At 40.8% G+C, this 16,997-nt stretch overlaps 1 protein-coding gene across 31 annotated transcripts in view; it reads left to right on the top strand.

The window, feature by feature from the left end:
* The window catches only part of cacna1ab (calcium channel, voltage-dependent, P/Q type, alpha 1A subunit, b), a 191,650-nt gene that overhangs the window by 87,493 nt on the left and 87,160 nt on the right, over positions 1–16,997 (top strand). For 25 of the 31 annotated variants that reach the window (XM_028446647.1, XM_028446622.1, XM_028446682.1 and 22 more), the window contains exons 11-19: positions 3,467–3,664; positions 5,360–5,472; positions 8,105–8,217; positions 8,540–8,671; positions 8,775–8,847; positions 14,868–14,988; positions 15,098–15,165; positions 15,316–15,422; positions 16,798–16,951. In XM_028446647.1, the coding sequence (XP_028302448.1) occupies positions 3,467–3,664; positions 5,360–5,472; positions 8,105–8,217; positions 8,540–8,671; positions 8,775–8,847; positions 14,868–14,988; positions 15,098–15,165; positions 15,316–15,422; positions 16,798–16,951 (1,079 nt within the window). The remainder of the gene's footprint in view (positions 1–3,466; positions 3,665–5,359; positions 5,473–8,104; positions 8,218–8,539; positions 8,672–8,774; positions 8,848–14,867; positions 14,989–15,097; positions 15,166–15,315; positions 15,423–16,797; positions 16,952–16,997) is intronic. The other 6 variants (XM_028446764.1, XM_028446747.1, XM_028446613.1 and 3 more) reach the window with 1 other exon arrangement.

Here is a 16,997-nt window from a genome sequence, read left to right as displayed (position 1 = left end):
CAGTATATCTGGTAGAATGGGGCGACCACGTCATTATTTTCATTGCTTCCTATCAGGTTAAAGGTTGGATTTCATCGTTATCGTGTCCAGTTTTGTCATTCCGACCTGCCTTGCCTAAAAAAAATTAATTGCAAAATGACACAAGGACACAACTTCCCCAAGAAATACCGGCAGACACTGTTTAACTTTCATGAAGCGTGCTGTGCTGTTCTGTCATCTAACCACACATTAAGTCTCATTCACCAATATGTTCTTAAGAATCTTCTTTGATTTGTTCTTAAGAAAACCCTACTTTAGATTCATAAACGTGTTCTTAAACAGCTAATGCTGTGATGCGGTTATTTATTTACTCGCCGTACACGTGACTGTTTACTGCAAGACCTCCGACCATGCCTTCGTGGAACCAAACAGTAGTTTGGTCCACCGCCCTTGTCTCTCCAAGCTGTTGAGAAGCATTCAGCATCATTTGACATCACGTCCATAGCACTGCGCAGGAAATTTGGGCCCAGAATTTCAGTACATGATGCATCACTCAGCCTGTTTAAAGCAATAGGGAGAATAATGTGTGGGCTCATTCTTTTTGGTTTTGAATGTTTCATCACCCATTAGCATTAAAACATTTAAAATGAATATTTATTTTTTCATAAATCCTGCCCTATGCTTCTTTAAGCCTGAATCATGCGACTGCGTGTGGACCTACGTCATAGGTACGAGGTCAATGTGACGCTCTGCAACTTTACCAACGTCTTAAAATGCAGTTTCTTTCGGGATTATTACTGACCTACTTAACCATTTGTGCATTGTGTTGGACACAAACATGAAAACAATGTTTCACAATGTACGCTTTATTCTTCAATACAAACATATGCAACATGCAAATAAAGTATAAAAGTGTAAAGCTGTCGTGGATCGAGCTGTGGACCTTAAAGGCACGCTGTGTAACTTTTTGCCACTAGGGGCGCTAGACCGGTAACTTTAACATCAAGCGCCCCCAGTGGCCACAAGTGCCGCAGCACTGTCACAAAAATCAACAAAAAACAGTCAATCGAGCCAGCCTCCCTTGTCTTTTGATTGTGTATGCAGACAGAAGTTGACCTGTAACTTTAGGATAAGGACTGGGGTGCGAAGTGAGGCTGGGCTCGCGCCGCGGCTACAGTCTATGGGCTGGAGAAGCAGCCGCCACCGCCACCCTCTACTCCCCGCCGTTGGAGTCCTGGCGCTCGGCCCTCCTTGCCGCGTCTGTGGCGCTCCCCCTACTCCCTGGCCTCAGCGCGGTCGTCGGCCCCCTTTGCCGAGGGTCGTCCCCTTTGAGGGGGCCGACAACAGCGGGGAGGCCAGGTAGAAGAGGGCGGCGGGGGCGGCTGCTCCTCCGGCCCATAGACTAGCCACGGCGCGTACCCAGCCTTGAGATCCAATCCTTATCCCAAAGTTACAGATCTGACTTTCCAACTTCCCTTACTAAAGAATCCACGTTTAACTGAACTATCACAGCGATAGTGCGCCATTAACCCAACACAAAACTACCATATTGTGCTCTTTTGGCTGTAAACTGAGGCTAAACTTGTTTCAACTGCCCACAACAATGGCGCCGGTCGGGAAATGCCCATATGTTGTGACGTCACGTAGGAACTATATTAGAGCCTGTGGTCACGTGACTGCCGTAAAGTCAAACGTTCTCCAGGCATCCTCCAGGTCACATGACCTGGTGAAAGACGGTACGTCTCCTCCAAACTTACGTGGGCGGTATTTCAAGAGGGAAGCCCCGCTCACAGCATTGATACTGTCAAACACTGTATATTGGCCTGAGGAATCATTTAAAATAACTCATATGGGTCAACTCTTTAGGTCAAAAAGTCCACAATGTGCCTTTAAAGATAACGTCATGTCCTCTGGCAGCCTCCACAGCATGTTGGTCATTGTTTGCTGTTAATGAAAAACACACAAACACACTGTAGGTTCAGAGAGGAGGCAGAGTAGTGATAATAACATTAAACACACACCTTTTGTCTGTGATTGGACTCAGTTTGGCGGTGATTCACGTGTGCTGCAGCCATGAAAGGAAATAATAAAACACTGGCACATTTTGTCCTTCTTGGTTCTCTCTTTGACTCAATCCACTGTAGAAACAACTCGTATCGCTACGCAAAAAGTTGAAACATGGCGATGTTGAGCATAGCTAACTGCCCATTAATGCTTCTAAAAGGGCATGGGACTGCAGGGCTGTGAGTAGACACAGATTTTATACAAGCTGAAACATCAGAGAGTTGAATAATTAGAGAGCAGGAGGTAAAGAGAAGAAAAACCTTGGTAATTTAGAGGTGGAGATACTGCTGCAGGACATCAGACAGAGTATATTGTATATTATAGGGTAGGTTATACTAACACTAACAGAAATAAAGTATGGGACTCTGTCTCACATGCAGTGAAGGCACAACAGAGAAAAAGACATGAGTTGATTTCAAATTAAACATTGTAGCTCTTGGGAGCCTAAAGTGTCAAAAGAGGAACTCATGACTTTCTGCACAAAGATCAACAAAGGGCAGGATCAGCAATCCCCTGCTGCAACAATATGCCATGGTTTTTACAGGCCTTGGAGAAATGCCACTTATAGATATAGAGGGACTACTTGATGGCATGGTTTTTAATTACTTGATAATTGTTAAAGAGTTGATCCACTTATTTTGCTCTTTAAATTACCACACAATAGAATATATAAATGCATACATAAATATGACAGAAATATTGTTGTAATATTGTATTTTATTGAAAAAACCTAGGCTGGCACAAAGGGTTCACTCCACACTGGCTTAAACACATCTGTTCTGAAGTGAAGAGGATTTTAGATCCACTTTAAATCTCTTTTGTCAGGCAGGTTTACAACTTTATTTAAATTCATATACCTGAACTTCTGCATACACTGAGTTTTATTTCTTTACGCAGTAGCAAGTGTTCAAAGATTTCATTTTTGAAAGATAGACTTTTAACTGGTATTCAATACCAACACCAATGCTTGTATCAATATATTTTCAATATTTTGGATGAAAACTGCTAAAAAAAAAAAAAAAACTTGAACAACACATAATAACACTCAATGGATGAATTGTTCCAGTTCAAAATAGTGGAATGCATTGAAAACAAAATAACAAAAGAATGAAACACAAAAACATGTTTTCATTGAGTCAATGGAAGGAATACTTTGAGGATCTTCTCCAATCCACTATCTTGTGGAGAGAAGTGAGTCAGAAAAGGACTATCACATCTTCAGTGCCGATGTTGGGGAGGAAATTACAGCACCAGGCGACGACTGCATCACATTTCACATTATTCTCATTGAAAAACAGGCAAAAGCTCCACTGCAGAGTTCAAATAATCACGGTTCAGGACAATTGCAACATGGAACTAACGTGTATTTTTTAGAAGCATTTTTTTCTTTTACACCAGAACTAACCCCCTTTCTGGTCCTCAGGTTTTGCACGGTCCAGTATCAAGAGTGGAAAAGAAGGCTCCGCCTACAGCAAAAAGGAGCGACGCCTTCGTTTCTTCATCCGCAAGATAGTGAAGACGCAGGCTTTCTATTGGACGGTGCTGTGCCTGGTGGGCCTGAACACAATCTGTGTGGCCGCCGTGCACCACGACCAGCCAGAGCTGCTCTCTGACTTTCTGTGTGAGTGCACACCGCTCAACAAATGTGTGCATGCATGTTGATACACAGATCAGCTCCACCAGAGAAGCAACACGTTGGATGTTTAGGTTTCACTATCAAGTCTGACTGTCACAATGGGTCAACTACAAATCTACACACACACACACACACACACACACACACACACACACACACACACACACACACACATACACACACACGTTTGTTGTCTCTGGAAAGTCCAATGTCATCAGTATATTGTCATCATCCTCATCAAAAAAGTGTAATTTTGTTTCCATTTTATGCGTAACTCATGTATTTTTATATTATAAAGCTTTTTCTTTTTATAAAAATAACAACATATATATATTTTTAGATAAAAAACATTAAAATAAATCTGGAGCTAATGAAGTTCATTCTTCTTTGTTGTTAAATCTCTTTAGCCTCGCATTACTATCCCCTTCTACTCTTTTTCATCACGTGTTTTTTACTCCTCTACTTCTTTTTATTCAAATGTATTCATTTATTTATTATTATTTATTTATTTTTAAGCTTTTTCTTCTTTGTCATTTCAACTTTTTTATTCCTCACACTTCCATCATGACTCATATCCTCTTCATATTTAACGCTCCTTAATTTAGTTTTTGACCAGATAATATAAAACAGGGGTGATTAAAGGGATCCTCCACTGTTTTTACAAATGTGGCCTAAAACCTTTGAAATGTCCTTATTAGAAGATCTATGCCAAACAAAACGCATTATTTTGCACCATATTTGTTTTATTAACTTTTTAAAATGGTTCTACCGTTTTCCAGTCTGTGCGCCGCCATGTTGAAATGACGTCATTGACGACGCAAATTGCGTCGTTCTATAGGAGTGAAGCATTCAGGATCATTTAGCAGCAACTCAAAGGCACACAGAGCAGTAAACGAAAGACAAAGCAGCTATACTAAATACGTAACCAAAGATAAAGTATCAACAAAAGAATAAAGTGTCAAGATGCAAGTACAAAGTTAAAATACAAAATGACAAAATTAATCACTGCACTAAATACTGTTTCTTTCCACTTATTTACAAAATGAGATTCTTTAAAATGTGTGTTATGACTTGTTCACTCCATCATTATGCTCTATAGCTGTTTTTAAATAGTTTTCAAAGCAAAATGTTGTAGTTGGACAAAGGGGATACTTGGATTCAGATATAAGAGAAAGGGGTACTTGGTACGTGCTCTAAAGCACCAGATTTGGCCCCCTGACCTTGAGTTTAACATATCTGCTCATGTTTCCATCCCATTTATCTGAAAAAGAAACAACTGAATGATACTTTCCAATCACTACTGACGTACCTCTGTTTAAAATGATGTAATTCATTTTTAATATTTAGTTTTTCATTTTAAACTCTACACGTAAAGCTTGTTCTCAGTGCTACATCAGCTCCTAGCCAAGGGTTAGCATCTTAGCTAGCACTGCTTTTCCAAGTTAATGGTATTTAAAAGGTTCTATTATGATGTGAATTACACACAGTGTCACACTACACTGCAGCTGAAGCTCCAGGTGAGATGTTTAATGACTTTATGTAACTGTTATGTGGAACAACAGGAAGCTATTTCACTGATGGGTTATCACTTTTTATGGTTGCATTGCGATGAATTGTAGTAGCATTTAGCTAAAGGGCTAATGTTAATCCATCCTGTGTTTTTTTCTCTCCTCGCTCCAGTCTATGCAGAGTTTATCTTCCTGGGTTTGTTCATGTCTGAGATGATGATAAAGATGTATGGCCTGGGCATCCAGCCCTACTTCCACTCCTCGTTTAACTGCTTCGACTGTGTGGTGAGAACTAGAAACACACGCATGCACTCACGCACACAGACACTTGGTATAAATAATAATTCTGTTAACATATCACAGATTCATGAAGTTTTGTTCTTACTGTCTCCCTCGGTGTTGTACTTTCCTGTTATTTCTATAACTGCTCTCTAATCTCTCATGCTCTAGTTGTTTTTATTTTTTTAGTGTAATTTTCTTCACATTCTATGTTGATTTGGAACTTCAGTTACGATTTCAACAGAGTTGTAAAGAGTACTGATATATCCTACTCAAGTAGAATTGCTGTTACTTGATTGAGTCATACATAAAATACTCAAGTAATTTACTTTCCACAAAGGCATCTGCATAAAATAAAGTGTTTGTCAAAATGTGCAATTATTTTTTACATAGAATAACACCAACGAATTCAATTCAAAATAAAACAATTCACTAAATATAGCTACATTTATGAACTCTAAAACTGAGAAAACAACCTCCATTCAACGCTGTTTTGGCACGGTGCATTACGTTTAATCTCATTGGTCGGCTATGATGTGATGCATTTGATTGTTGTCTGGTCATTTCCTTTTTTGTACTTGCACAATGTCCGTTGATCTTTTTAGACAAAAAAAGGCAAGACTTGTATTTGTTGACAAGTTTGTTATTTTTACTAATTAAATTGAAAGTAATGTTGCAGGAAAAACAGAAGACTGACATCGACCTTAAATATGACCTTGAGAAAAGGTCACGGTCACACACTGAAAGGAAATGTTGTTCAATGGTACCAGTCTGAGCACTGTATCTCAATTTGTGGCCAAGTTATAGGGAAAAAGTGAGAGCATGGAAGTCTCACTTTGTTCACTTTTCTGATGAGTTCTTAACCTTGAATATGACCTTGAGTGAAGGTCAAGGTCATATTTAAGATAAGGAATTTAAACCCTTAAAAGCAGGTGTGGCCAAATAATCGTCTGTAAAGTGTGAATTAAATCTGAGATCAGAGCGTTTTAATTATATTCACAATGGTTTAGCGTCATTGAGTAGGTTTAAAAAGGCCTTTTCAATTTCCCCTCATTAGCTAAGTTAAAAAAAGCAACTAGAGATGCACAAATTAGATTTAAAGTATCTCAAAGATGTCTTGAAATATTTTATGATGGGCGATAATTACAGTCTTTTTATTGAAACAGATTGCAGCTTGTTCTTAAATAATCCTCCCAGTTTCTGTGTGTGAAAGACATGTGTTTAATTGGAGTAGAGCTTCAGTGGACTCATGGGGACTATATCTCACTGGTGTATTTGTGTAGATCGTCAGCCAGCTAGATTAGACGCTCCCTTGAGAAACTACAAAAGTTCCATCATTTTACAAAGATGAAGCTAATTTTGGGGAGAGCACAGGGAAAAAGGAAGCTCGTTTGATTCGATCCAACAGATGAGTTACCATCGTATTAGTAATATAATAATATATATAATATTTTTTTATCAAGGTGTGAGATTCTTTCCTACATTGCAGCCTGTCACATATTTGGCTAAGATCACTCTGTGGTGCACTGGTGAGTATAACTGCATTAGATTAGCATTTAATAGGTCCAGACGGATCTCAGGAATACGTTCCGGGACTTCCTGTTTTGACATGAAATGGCCCATACTCACTGGAACTGGCACAAGTAAATAAAACTTGGGTATACTTATAGAGTAATGAGAGGGTACTTGTCATTTGAAGAGCGGCTTGGGGGTTACACGACACAGAAAAGGTGTGGAAACGCTGCTGTTGGTGTGTCAATATTGTCAGAATGCTAATACGGTTTTATTGTAGGAGGAAATGTGATGTACCAAGAGAAATCACGCATGTTGTTTCTGGATATAACATTGTGTAGACTAAAGCAGTGGGTCTCAAGCCATGTACCCCCAACTCCTGCACACTTAAAAAACAGAATAATGTAATGCAGTGTTTTTCATCCTTGGGGTCACCTGCTGTTCAAATGGTGTTCCCTGAAATGTCTAACAATAAAATAATTTACACCCGTGGACAGGTGTTGTAAATTAGCATATCAGGGGTAACTGATTATGTTGTATTTGTGATGTCCACATCAATTAAACAAATAAATTAAATTAAAATGTATCTAAGCATTTATATCTTGTCACTTTGTGCACTAACCTTGGCCACAACAAACATTATTAAAACTAATTCTAGAAAGAAAGAAAATGTCTCTGGATACATCAAAAATGTATGATATTAAAATGGGGTCACGACTCAAAAAAGTTGGGAACCACTGATGTAATGTCACATATATTGTATCCCTACAGTGAAATATGTCTCTGAATTTTACCTATCCTGTTTGAGGAACAATATATAATAATAAAAAAATGCATTGACGCTCCTGACTGCTGCTCTATTCATATTCTAGTTTACAATTTTTTTATTTTTTTATTCATGTACCCTCATGACAATTTGCGCATTCCTGGGGGTACCCGTACCTCGCTTTGGGAACCTAGGGTGTAGAGTTTGCACAGACAGACCAGCAGAGCTCTCAACATCATAATTGCTAGCTGGTGAAGATAATAATAGCTTGATTCTTAGGTTTTCTGACAATAGACAAACTCTATGATATGAGGTTTACTGGTAAATTCAATCATAAATGCTTTTTTTCTGTCCGTACAGGTGATTGTTGGCAGTATTTTTGAGGTGGTGTGGGCAACTATAAAACCAGGCACGTCCTTTGGAATCAGTGTGCTTCGAGCTCTGCGACTTCTGCGTATTTTCAAAGTCACAAAGTGAGTAAAACTCTTTTTCTGCTATATAGGGTCTGAAAAGAGGGAACAACAGTGTGGGAATTAGGATGATGTCTGTGACCTTAAGCTTTGATGCTTTATGGTGTCAAATATCTGGGTCAATTCTCTTCAGTACTTTAGTCTGGCTGATCAAACGTATGCGGCTGATGTTGATGGTTTGTTATTGTCATAATGATAAAACAAAGAGGATAGCAACACACTGTGTGTTTATGAATCATTTGTGACTCTTGCACCATGAAACAACCTACATCGAGATCGTGCTACCTTTGTGACTTCTTACATTCTGTATATCTGTGCTCTTCAGGTACTGGGCTCCCCTTCGAAACCTGGTGGTTTCCCTGTTAAACTCCATGAAGTCTATTGTCAGTTTGTTATTCCTCCTCTTCCTCTTCATCGTTGTCTTTGCCTTGCTGGGGATGCAACTCTTCGGAGGACAGTCAGTATTAATGAAAACTTAAATACACATTTAATACCCATTAATATGCCAGTCTCTCCCTGATAATCTGATTGTCGTCCCTTTTTTTCTCTTCTTTTCTCAGATTTAACTTTGAGTCTGGAACTCCACCAACCAACTTTGACACCTTTGCAGCAGCGATCATGACGGTGTTTCAGGTAAAAACAAGTTCAGATGAACTACGGCCATCTGTAGCTCAACATCTCTGCGCCAAATAGCACGTACCATGTTCCGGAGAATTCAGTCAAATGACTCGGTTCCTCCGAGTAAAACAAATCAAATCTTAATTTACGCTGAATTGCCTTTGAAACGATATATCACACAACTATGTTCCAATAAATTTAGAAATTACCGGAAAAGGGGGTGGGCCCCCCGGGCCCCAAAATCAAATTATGCAAGGCATAATCGCAATCTATGTTGAATTACCTTTGAAACAATATGTCACACGACTATGTTCACATTAATTTGGAAATTATCAGCAATGGGAGGGTCCTGGGTCACAAAAAATGCTCCGAGCATCTCATCATATTCATTCATAGAGTATTTATACCAAACTGCATTCCGATCTAACGAAAACTAAGGAGAAGTAGTCATTTGAAAAATGGGGTCAAAAACAAAGCAAATATGCAATAAATATTAAATATGCATATAACTTCAGTTACTTGTAATATATTACCACTTTTCACTTTTGAAATGAGTTACACTACTGAGTTTCTTCAAAAAGGAATATATCACTGTAATATATTACAAAAAAGTTAGTTACTCCCAACACTGATGATTATGTGTCTGTATTTGCTTTAATACATCTACAGTCATTCTACAATGTACATTTCCAAGACAAGGAGTAAAATGTCAATAGCTGAATAGTTTACTGTAAAACACTCAACCTCAGGTCAATCCTGATCCAGAAAATATGATTGATGATGTAGTGGTGGTCAAAAAAAGTCATTTTTCTGCTTATTACTCATTAACTATTGAGTAATAGGCTGATGGCAAGATGGCGCTGCGGATGGCTGCTGTGGTGTGTTGGTACGCACTTTTTTGTTTTGTTTTTGTTGTAAAATCTGCAACTGGCTGCTCTTATTCCAGAGAAGAGCTCTTGAACGTCAGGGCAACAATCCCGAAAGATTTATTTCCCACTTTCATCGCTTCCTCTGTGGATTTACTGGACATTTTACTCAAAGGTGCGCTCACCTTTGCTCACGCAGTGAAGCGCCGGAGGAGAGGAAAAAGAGCTGGTGCGCTTGTGCGCCTCCGCCAGCGCGGCCGACGCACACCGTTACCGGGGATATTCCTCTCTAACGTGTGCTCACTGTGTAACAAAGTGGACGAGCTCCAGCTGCTGTTGGGTAGAAACAGAGACTTCTCCTCATCTTCTGTTCTGTGCTTCACGGAAACGTGGCTGTGTGGAGCGGTACCGGACTCTGCGCTGCAGTTGGCCGGCTTCCAACTTCACAGAGCGGACCGAGACGCGGAGCTCACCGGGAAGAGGAAAGGTGGAGGAATCTGCTTTTATGTGAACAGCAACTGGTGTAATGATGTGACAGTGATCCTTCAGCACTGCTCTCCTCACCTGGAATCCTTTATTATCAACAGCAAACCCTTCTATTCTCCCCGTGAGTTCGCTTCATTCATCCTGGTTGGTGTGTACATCCCACCGTCAGCTGATGTGTGCGAGGCACAGCGCACACTCGCCAACCAGATCCTGTGCATGGAGCGGACCTACCCGGACTCTTTTATCATTGTGCTTGGTGACTTTAATAAAGAGGACCTCTCACACCAGCTCCCCAAATATAGACAATTAATTAAATGTCAGACCAGAGAGGAGAAGACACTGGATCACTGTTACACCACACTAAGCAGTGCTTATCACGCCGTTTCCCGTGCTGCACTGGGCCTATCGGACCATTTGATGGTCCACCTGATTCCTTCATACAGACAGAGGCTGAAGCTCTGTAAACCTGTGGTGAAGGACTCTAAGCAGTGGACCAGTGAAGCAGTGGAGAAACTCCAGGAGTGTTTGGACTGTACTGACTGGGATGTTTTCAGGTCTGCAAACAGTTCTCTGGATGAGTTTACAGACGCTGTGACGTCCTACATCAGCTTTTGTGAGGACAGCTGCATTCCATCAAAGACCAGGGTGAGTTATAACAATGACAAACCCTGGTTCACAGCTAAGCTCAGAGGGCTGAGGGCAGACAAAGAGGTCGCTTTCAGGAGTGGAGACAGAGCCAGGTACAGAGAGTCGAAGTACACGTTTGGAAAGGAGGTGAGAAAAGCCAAACATTTGTACTCAGAGAAGCTACAACATCAGTTCTCTGCAAATTACTCGGCTTCTGTCTGGAGAGGGCTCAGGCAAATTACAAACTACAAGCCCAGAGCCCCTGCTGCTGCTAACGACCTCTGCCTGGCCAACAGTCTGAATAACTTCTATTGTAGATTTGACAGACAATGGGACAGACCTGACTCCAACCCCCCTCACACCTCTGACCAGCCTCACTCCAACACCTTCACCCCCCACATCAAAGCTACAGTCTCACCACAGCTGCTTACAGAGGCTCTCTCCCCTATCTTCCCCCCCTCCTCCCCCCTGCCACAGAGACACCTTTCTTCATCAAAGAGAGAGATGTAAATAGACTTTTCAGGAGACAAAACCCCCGTAAGGCTTGTGGACCGGACTCTGTCTCTCCTTCCACCTTAAAGCACTGTGCTGATCAGCTGTCTCCAGTGTTCACAGACATTTTTAACACCTCACTGGAGACATGCACCGTACCAGCCTGTTTTAAGGTCTCCACCATCGTTCCTGTCCCAAAAAAGCAGAGGATCACAGGACTTAATGACTACAGACCCGTCGCTCTGACATCTGTGGTCATGAAGTCCTTTGAACGCCTCATGCTCTCCCACATCAAGGACATCACCGACCCCCACCTGGACCCCCTGCAGTTTGCCTATAGATCCAACAGGTCTGTAGACGATGCTGTAAACCTGGCTCTCCACTTCATCCTCCAGCACCTGGACTCCCCAGGCTCCTACGCCAGGATCCTGTTTGTGGACTTCAGCTCTGCTTTCAACACTATAATCCCAGCTCTCCTTCAGGACAAGCTTTCCCAGCTGAACGTGCCAGACTCCACCTGCAGGTGGATCACAGACTTCCTGTCTGACAGGAAGCAGCACGTGAAGCTGGGAAAAACCATCTCTGCTCCCCGGACCATCAGCACTGGATCTCCTCAGGGCTGTGTTCTTTCTCCTCTGCTCTTCTCCCTGTACACCAACAGCTGCACCTCCTCTCACCAGTCGGTCAAACTCCTGAAGTTTGCAGACGACACGACCATCATCGGTCTCATCTCTGATGGAGACGAGTCTGACTACAGGTGGGAGACAGACCGGCTGGTGTCCTGGTGCAGCCAGAACAACCTGGAGCTCAACGCTTTAAAGACAGTGGAGATGATAGCAGACTTCAGGAAGAACCCAGCCCCCCTCACCCCTCTCACCCTGGGAAACTCTACAGTGAGCTCTGTGGAGTACTTCTGCTTCCTGGGGACCATCATCACTCAGGACCTCAAGTGGGAGCTGAACATCAGCTCCCTTATCAAAAAAGCTCAGCAGAGGATGTACTTCCTGCGGCAGCTGAAGAAGTTCAGTCTGCCAACAAAGATGATGGTGAACTTCTACAGCTCCATCATCCAGTCCATCCTCTGCTCCTCCATCACCATCTGGTACGCTGCAGCTACGGCCAAGGACAAGGTCAGACTGCAGCGTATCATCCACTCTGCAGAGAAGGTCATCGGCTGCAATCTGCCCTCCCTCCAGGACCTGTACGCCTCCAGGATTTTGAGGTGTGCAGGAAAGATTGTGGCCGACCCCTCCCACCCCGGTCATAAACTGTTTCAATATCTCCCCTCTGGAAGGAGGTTTCGGTCCATCAGGACCAGAACCTCCAGACACAAAAACAGCTTATTTCCTTCTGCCACTATCCACATGAACATACCCCAAGTCACCCACTGAACCCCCCCCCCCCGCCACCCGATCACACCTCATGATGACATTATCTGCTGCACTGTATATATATATATATATATATATATCCTATTTATCCTTTATTCTCTATCTATCCTTTATTTATCTCTCATCCTTTATATTTATCATTATTATTATTATTATTGTTGCTGGGTTGTTCTTTGTTTTTTTTATTTTTTTTGTTGTTTGTTTTGTGCACCAACTACCAAGACAAATTCCTTGTACTGTCCTTAAAACTGTACATGGCCATTAAAAACATTTCTGATTCTGATTCTGATTCAAAGGCAGCTTTGGCTACAGATGGAGATTATCTCCATTAGTTTCTTTATGTGCTCTGAGTATGGAGGTTGAGGTTATTTCATGTTGTTGCTCTTGTTGTATTTTCAGTCAAAACACACAAGATTAGGAAAGTTCAGTTTACCTAAATTTCTATCATAACTACCAACTGTTTACAATGAATATCATAAAGATTCGCACACGTAAACCTCAGGTATATGGTAATATATGGTCATTTTCACTGGCGTCTTTTTTGTTTGTTTGCAGGATTACATCAAATGTACTAAACAAATTGAGATATATTTTTTACCCAAATATAGACCTTACACCATGGACAGTCCCATTACATTTAGGGTGGTAGGGGGATCCAGATCAATATAGTGATTCTGGATCAGTTTGAAAAATCAATGATTCCCTGTGTTCAGCTCTTTGACTTGTTTCGACAACACCTCCTTCTGGTGACTTTGCACCTTTACGTGTGAATGATCATCGTTCCATGATTCACTAGCTGTTTAATTACAGTTTTTCACAAAATGAAAGCGATGTTTCTAAAGCTTCGACAACATATAACTGTTCTTTGAACGCGTTTCCATTGAAGGTTGTTTTAGAGCCTCATCCCGCGAAACTTTGCTACAGGAAAATGGATGCTCCAAACCTCCTTATAACACTCTGCATTCTTTTGTTGTTTGCTGGCTAATGTGGCAGTAATATTTTTCTTATTTATAACTCTAACAAATGTCTCGGTCTCGTCTTCTGTCCATGTGACCAGGAACATCACATCCTGTCTGTTCAGTGCAATGAATAGGGTTTTCATTGCACTTTTGCGATACATTTCAATCTCGAAACGTGTGAAAAACGTCCTCATGAAAGCGTAAAAACTTTTGAGCGATATTGGAGTGTTTTTTTTTCATTTCCATTACCAGTTTTTATTGATTATTAGATTTTGTGCATTTCCACAGGTAATGTAAACACAGCTACTGAAACAGATAACTGCCAATATCTAATGTATAAAAAAGGAATATCCGTTACTACGCACACATTTTTAGAATTACCTATTTTATAATTGCAAATCAAAGGTAAATAAGCATGTTGACCTGTTTTTGTTCAAAATATTGTATTGTATCTATGCCGTGAACCTACTGTATTGTCCCACCTCTCTTCATGTAATATTGAAGCCATTGTATATGTGGAATTATGGCACACAGACTTATATCATACAAGTGAAAATCAATCAATTTAAACCTTGCTTAGATACAATTACCCATAAAAATCGAATAACCATTTTAATTATGTATAAATATCCCCATACATCACTCAACAAAACTGTTTCCCATTGAGTCAATGCATTTGATTTCGATAACACTTCTTTCCAGAATTTAATAGCGTTCAGCCAGAAAGATATTTAGTCAGTGCAGGGACATTGGTGGTGGCTTTTTTTAATCCCTCAGTGTCAAACAGCAGCCTCACTTCTACTGTGATGACAGCACTTATTCAATGTTTTGAGAAGCATCAGACATGTTGACTTTAAACACACCCGTTAATACTGGTGAGCATTTTCAGCTCAAGTTAAATTTAATGAAGTTCATTGTTGTCATGATCAGGAGTCAACCACTGCCTCTTCTCACCTGAAAAGTTTCCAATATTTATATTTCTTTATTTTCTTTCTATATTTTTTTTTTACAAAAAAAACTACATTTCAATATAAAGTTTCTCAGTGGAAAAGTCGAAGAATACAAGTCAGGATTGTCCCTCTGTGTGTAGGATTTCAGGGGGAATGGTGGTTTTGTCACAATCCAAAGACGTGTGTGTTGGATTCATTAGACTTTCTGAAGTGGGGGCTTGTCCAGGATTGAAACCAAACCCCTGACCTTCTCTGTGATTGTAGATCCTGACAGGTGAGGACTGGAACATGGTGATGTACGATGGCATTGAATCCCAGGGAGGCGTCAATGACAAAGGGATGGTCTTCTCCATTTTTTTCATCGTCCTCACACTCTTTGGTAACTGTATCCTGTCCAAACGGAATCTAAACACCACCCAGTCTGTGACTTTGTCAAAAAAAATTCAAATGTGAGTATAGTTGTACAAGTTTCTCCCTAACGTCCTCGACCACAGACACTTTGCTGAATGTCTTCTTGGCCATCGCTGTCGACAATTTGGCCAACGCCCAGGAGCTGACAAAGGTGACTGTATAGTTTACACATTATATGTTAACAAAGCACTTTTTTCCCTTGAGAACATATCACCATAATAATATCATGAAGTTTAGTTTCCATTTGAAACTGTTCAACTAGCACAGAAACTAAGGAAAAAGCCCTGTTACCCCCCAATAGGATGAAGAAGAACAGGATGCGGCAGCCAATCAGAAGACTGCCCTACAAAAAGCTAAGGAGGTAGCAGAGGTCAGCCCGCTGTCTGCTGCCAACCTGTCTATTGCTGCGTAAGTACGCACACACACACACACACACACACACACCACAGACACACACACAGACGCACACACCGTGCCAGTTTGTGTGTGTGTGAGGTCTGTTAGTAATGTCTGATTTAAATAAAATAAGCTTTATTTGTCTATATCTATTGTCCTCAATGTCATATACTGTACCTCCACCTTGTTTTCACGATGCTTATTCATCCAGAGATGTCATTGATTTTTGTTGTTGTGTTAGACTTATAACATGTTGTTTTTTTTGTACAACCAGCTAGAGAAGACAAGACAAGCACACAGAGAAGTGGCTCAGGGTTAAACCTGCTGGAGACGATACATTTTGTGTTTGCCCCCAAAAGCTTTGCTGAAGTGACTTCCCAACATTTTTCACTGATTGAAAGTTGCAGCAAAACAATGACGGATGTTTTTATTGGATGGGCTTACACGGAAAGATCAGAATCTGGCTAAAATTGATATCAAGCGAATTACTTTCCTCTTTTTCTAGAGAAGAATCACAAGAAATCATGATCAGAATGAAATAAAAACACTTCCATGCCTTTGTCTACAGGACACCACTTCCCACAATGCAATTCATAAAACCTTTCTGACAACATCAATAAGAAAGTGTTTAAAGTAGGGTGACCATACGTCCGGTTTTATGTCCTCGTTTCATGTGTTGTCTGCTCATATACAATCTCAGTACCATGCAAACTCGGTACATGACACCTTAACAGTATCATGTCCTTACAGTCATTTTACTCACACATGACAGAACCATTAAAGATGCCGCTTTGTTTTGACAAAATCATCAGACACAAGGAAAAGAGAAGAGAGGCTACAGTCCAAGATGGATTGAAAGAGACGAAATACTGGTGGATTTTAGTGAAAAAGTATTAGTAGGAAGATCCTCCTGGATGATAAAACCTCCATGGAGGTTCAGAGAGAGATTTGAAAACAAAGGAGCCACTGGAAGAAAATTAGAATGTAGGAAGTTAAGGTAAAGTTCGGCCTACACCTCATCACCTCATGATCTAGAGGTTTTAAGAAGGTATACATAATATTTTTTAAGAGCAGATTGTTATAATGCATAATAAAGGTGATTGATTTAGTCAAGTCTTTGTTATAAAGTGAGAAAATACTTTTTAAACCTTGTGGACAATAATTACTTTTTTGTCTACTATATTGTATTTTTTTTTTTTTACATATATATAATCTTCTTCAGCAGCTTTAACCAACCAACACGGGGTCACATAATATTACAGTTGAGAGCATCTTATAGACAGCCGTACTCAGGATGGGTACACAGTATTTAACCACAAAGCTACACCTGCTCTACTATTAACTCCAAAAACTTCCCTTTGCTCCTCTTTTCTATGTTGACCCACAGCAAGGAGCAGCAGAAGAACCACGCCAAGGGCAACAAGTCGGTGTGGGAGCAGAGGACAAGTGAGATTCGCCGCCAGAACCTGATGACGAGCCGCGAGGCGCTCTACAATGAGCTGGAACAGGAGGACTGGAAGGTGGGCGGTGAGGGCGAGGAGGTGAGAAGTTCCCCCCCACCAAACAGGAACACATATACACATATAT

The sequence above is a fragment of the Gouania willdenowi genome, chromosome 1, assembly GCF_900634775.1.
Source record: "Gouania willdenowi chromosome 1, fGouWil2.1, whole genome shotgun sequence".
In the NCBI taxonomy this organism is placed as follows: domain Eukaryota; kingdom Metazoa; phylum Chordata; class Actinopteri; order Blenniiformes; family Gobiesocidae; genus Gouania; species Gouania willdenowi.
Note: the sequence above shows the minus strand (reverse complement) of the source record. Positions and strands in the feature narration are given on the sequence as shown.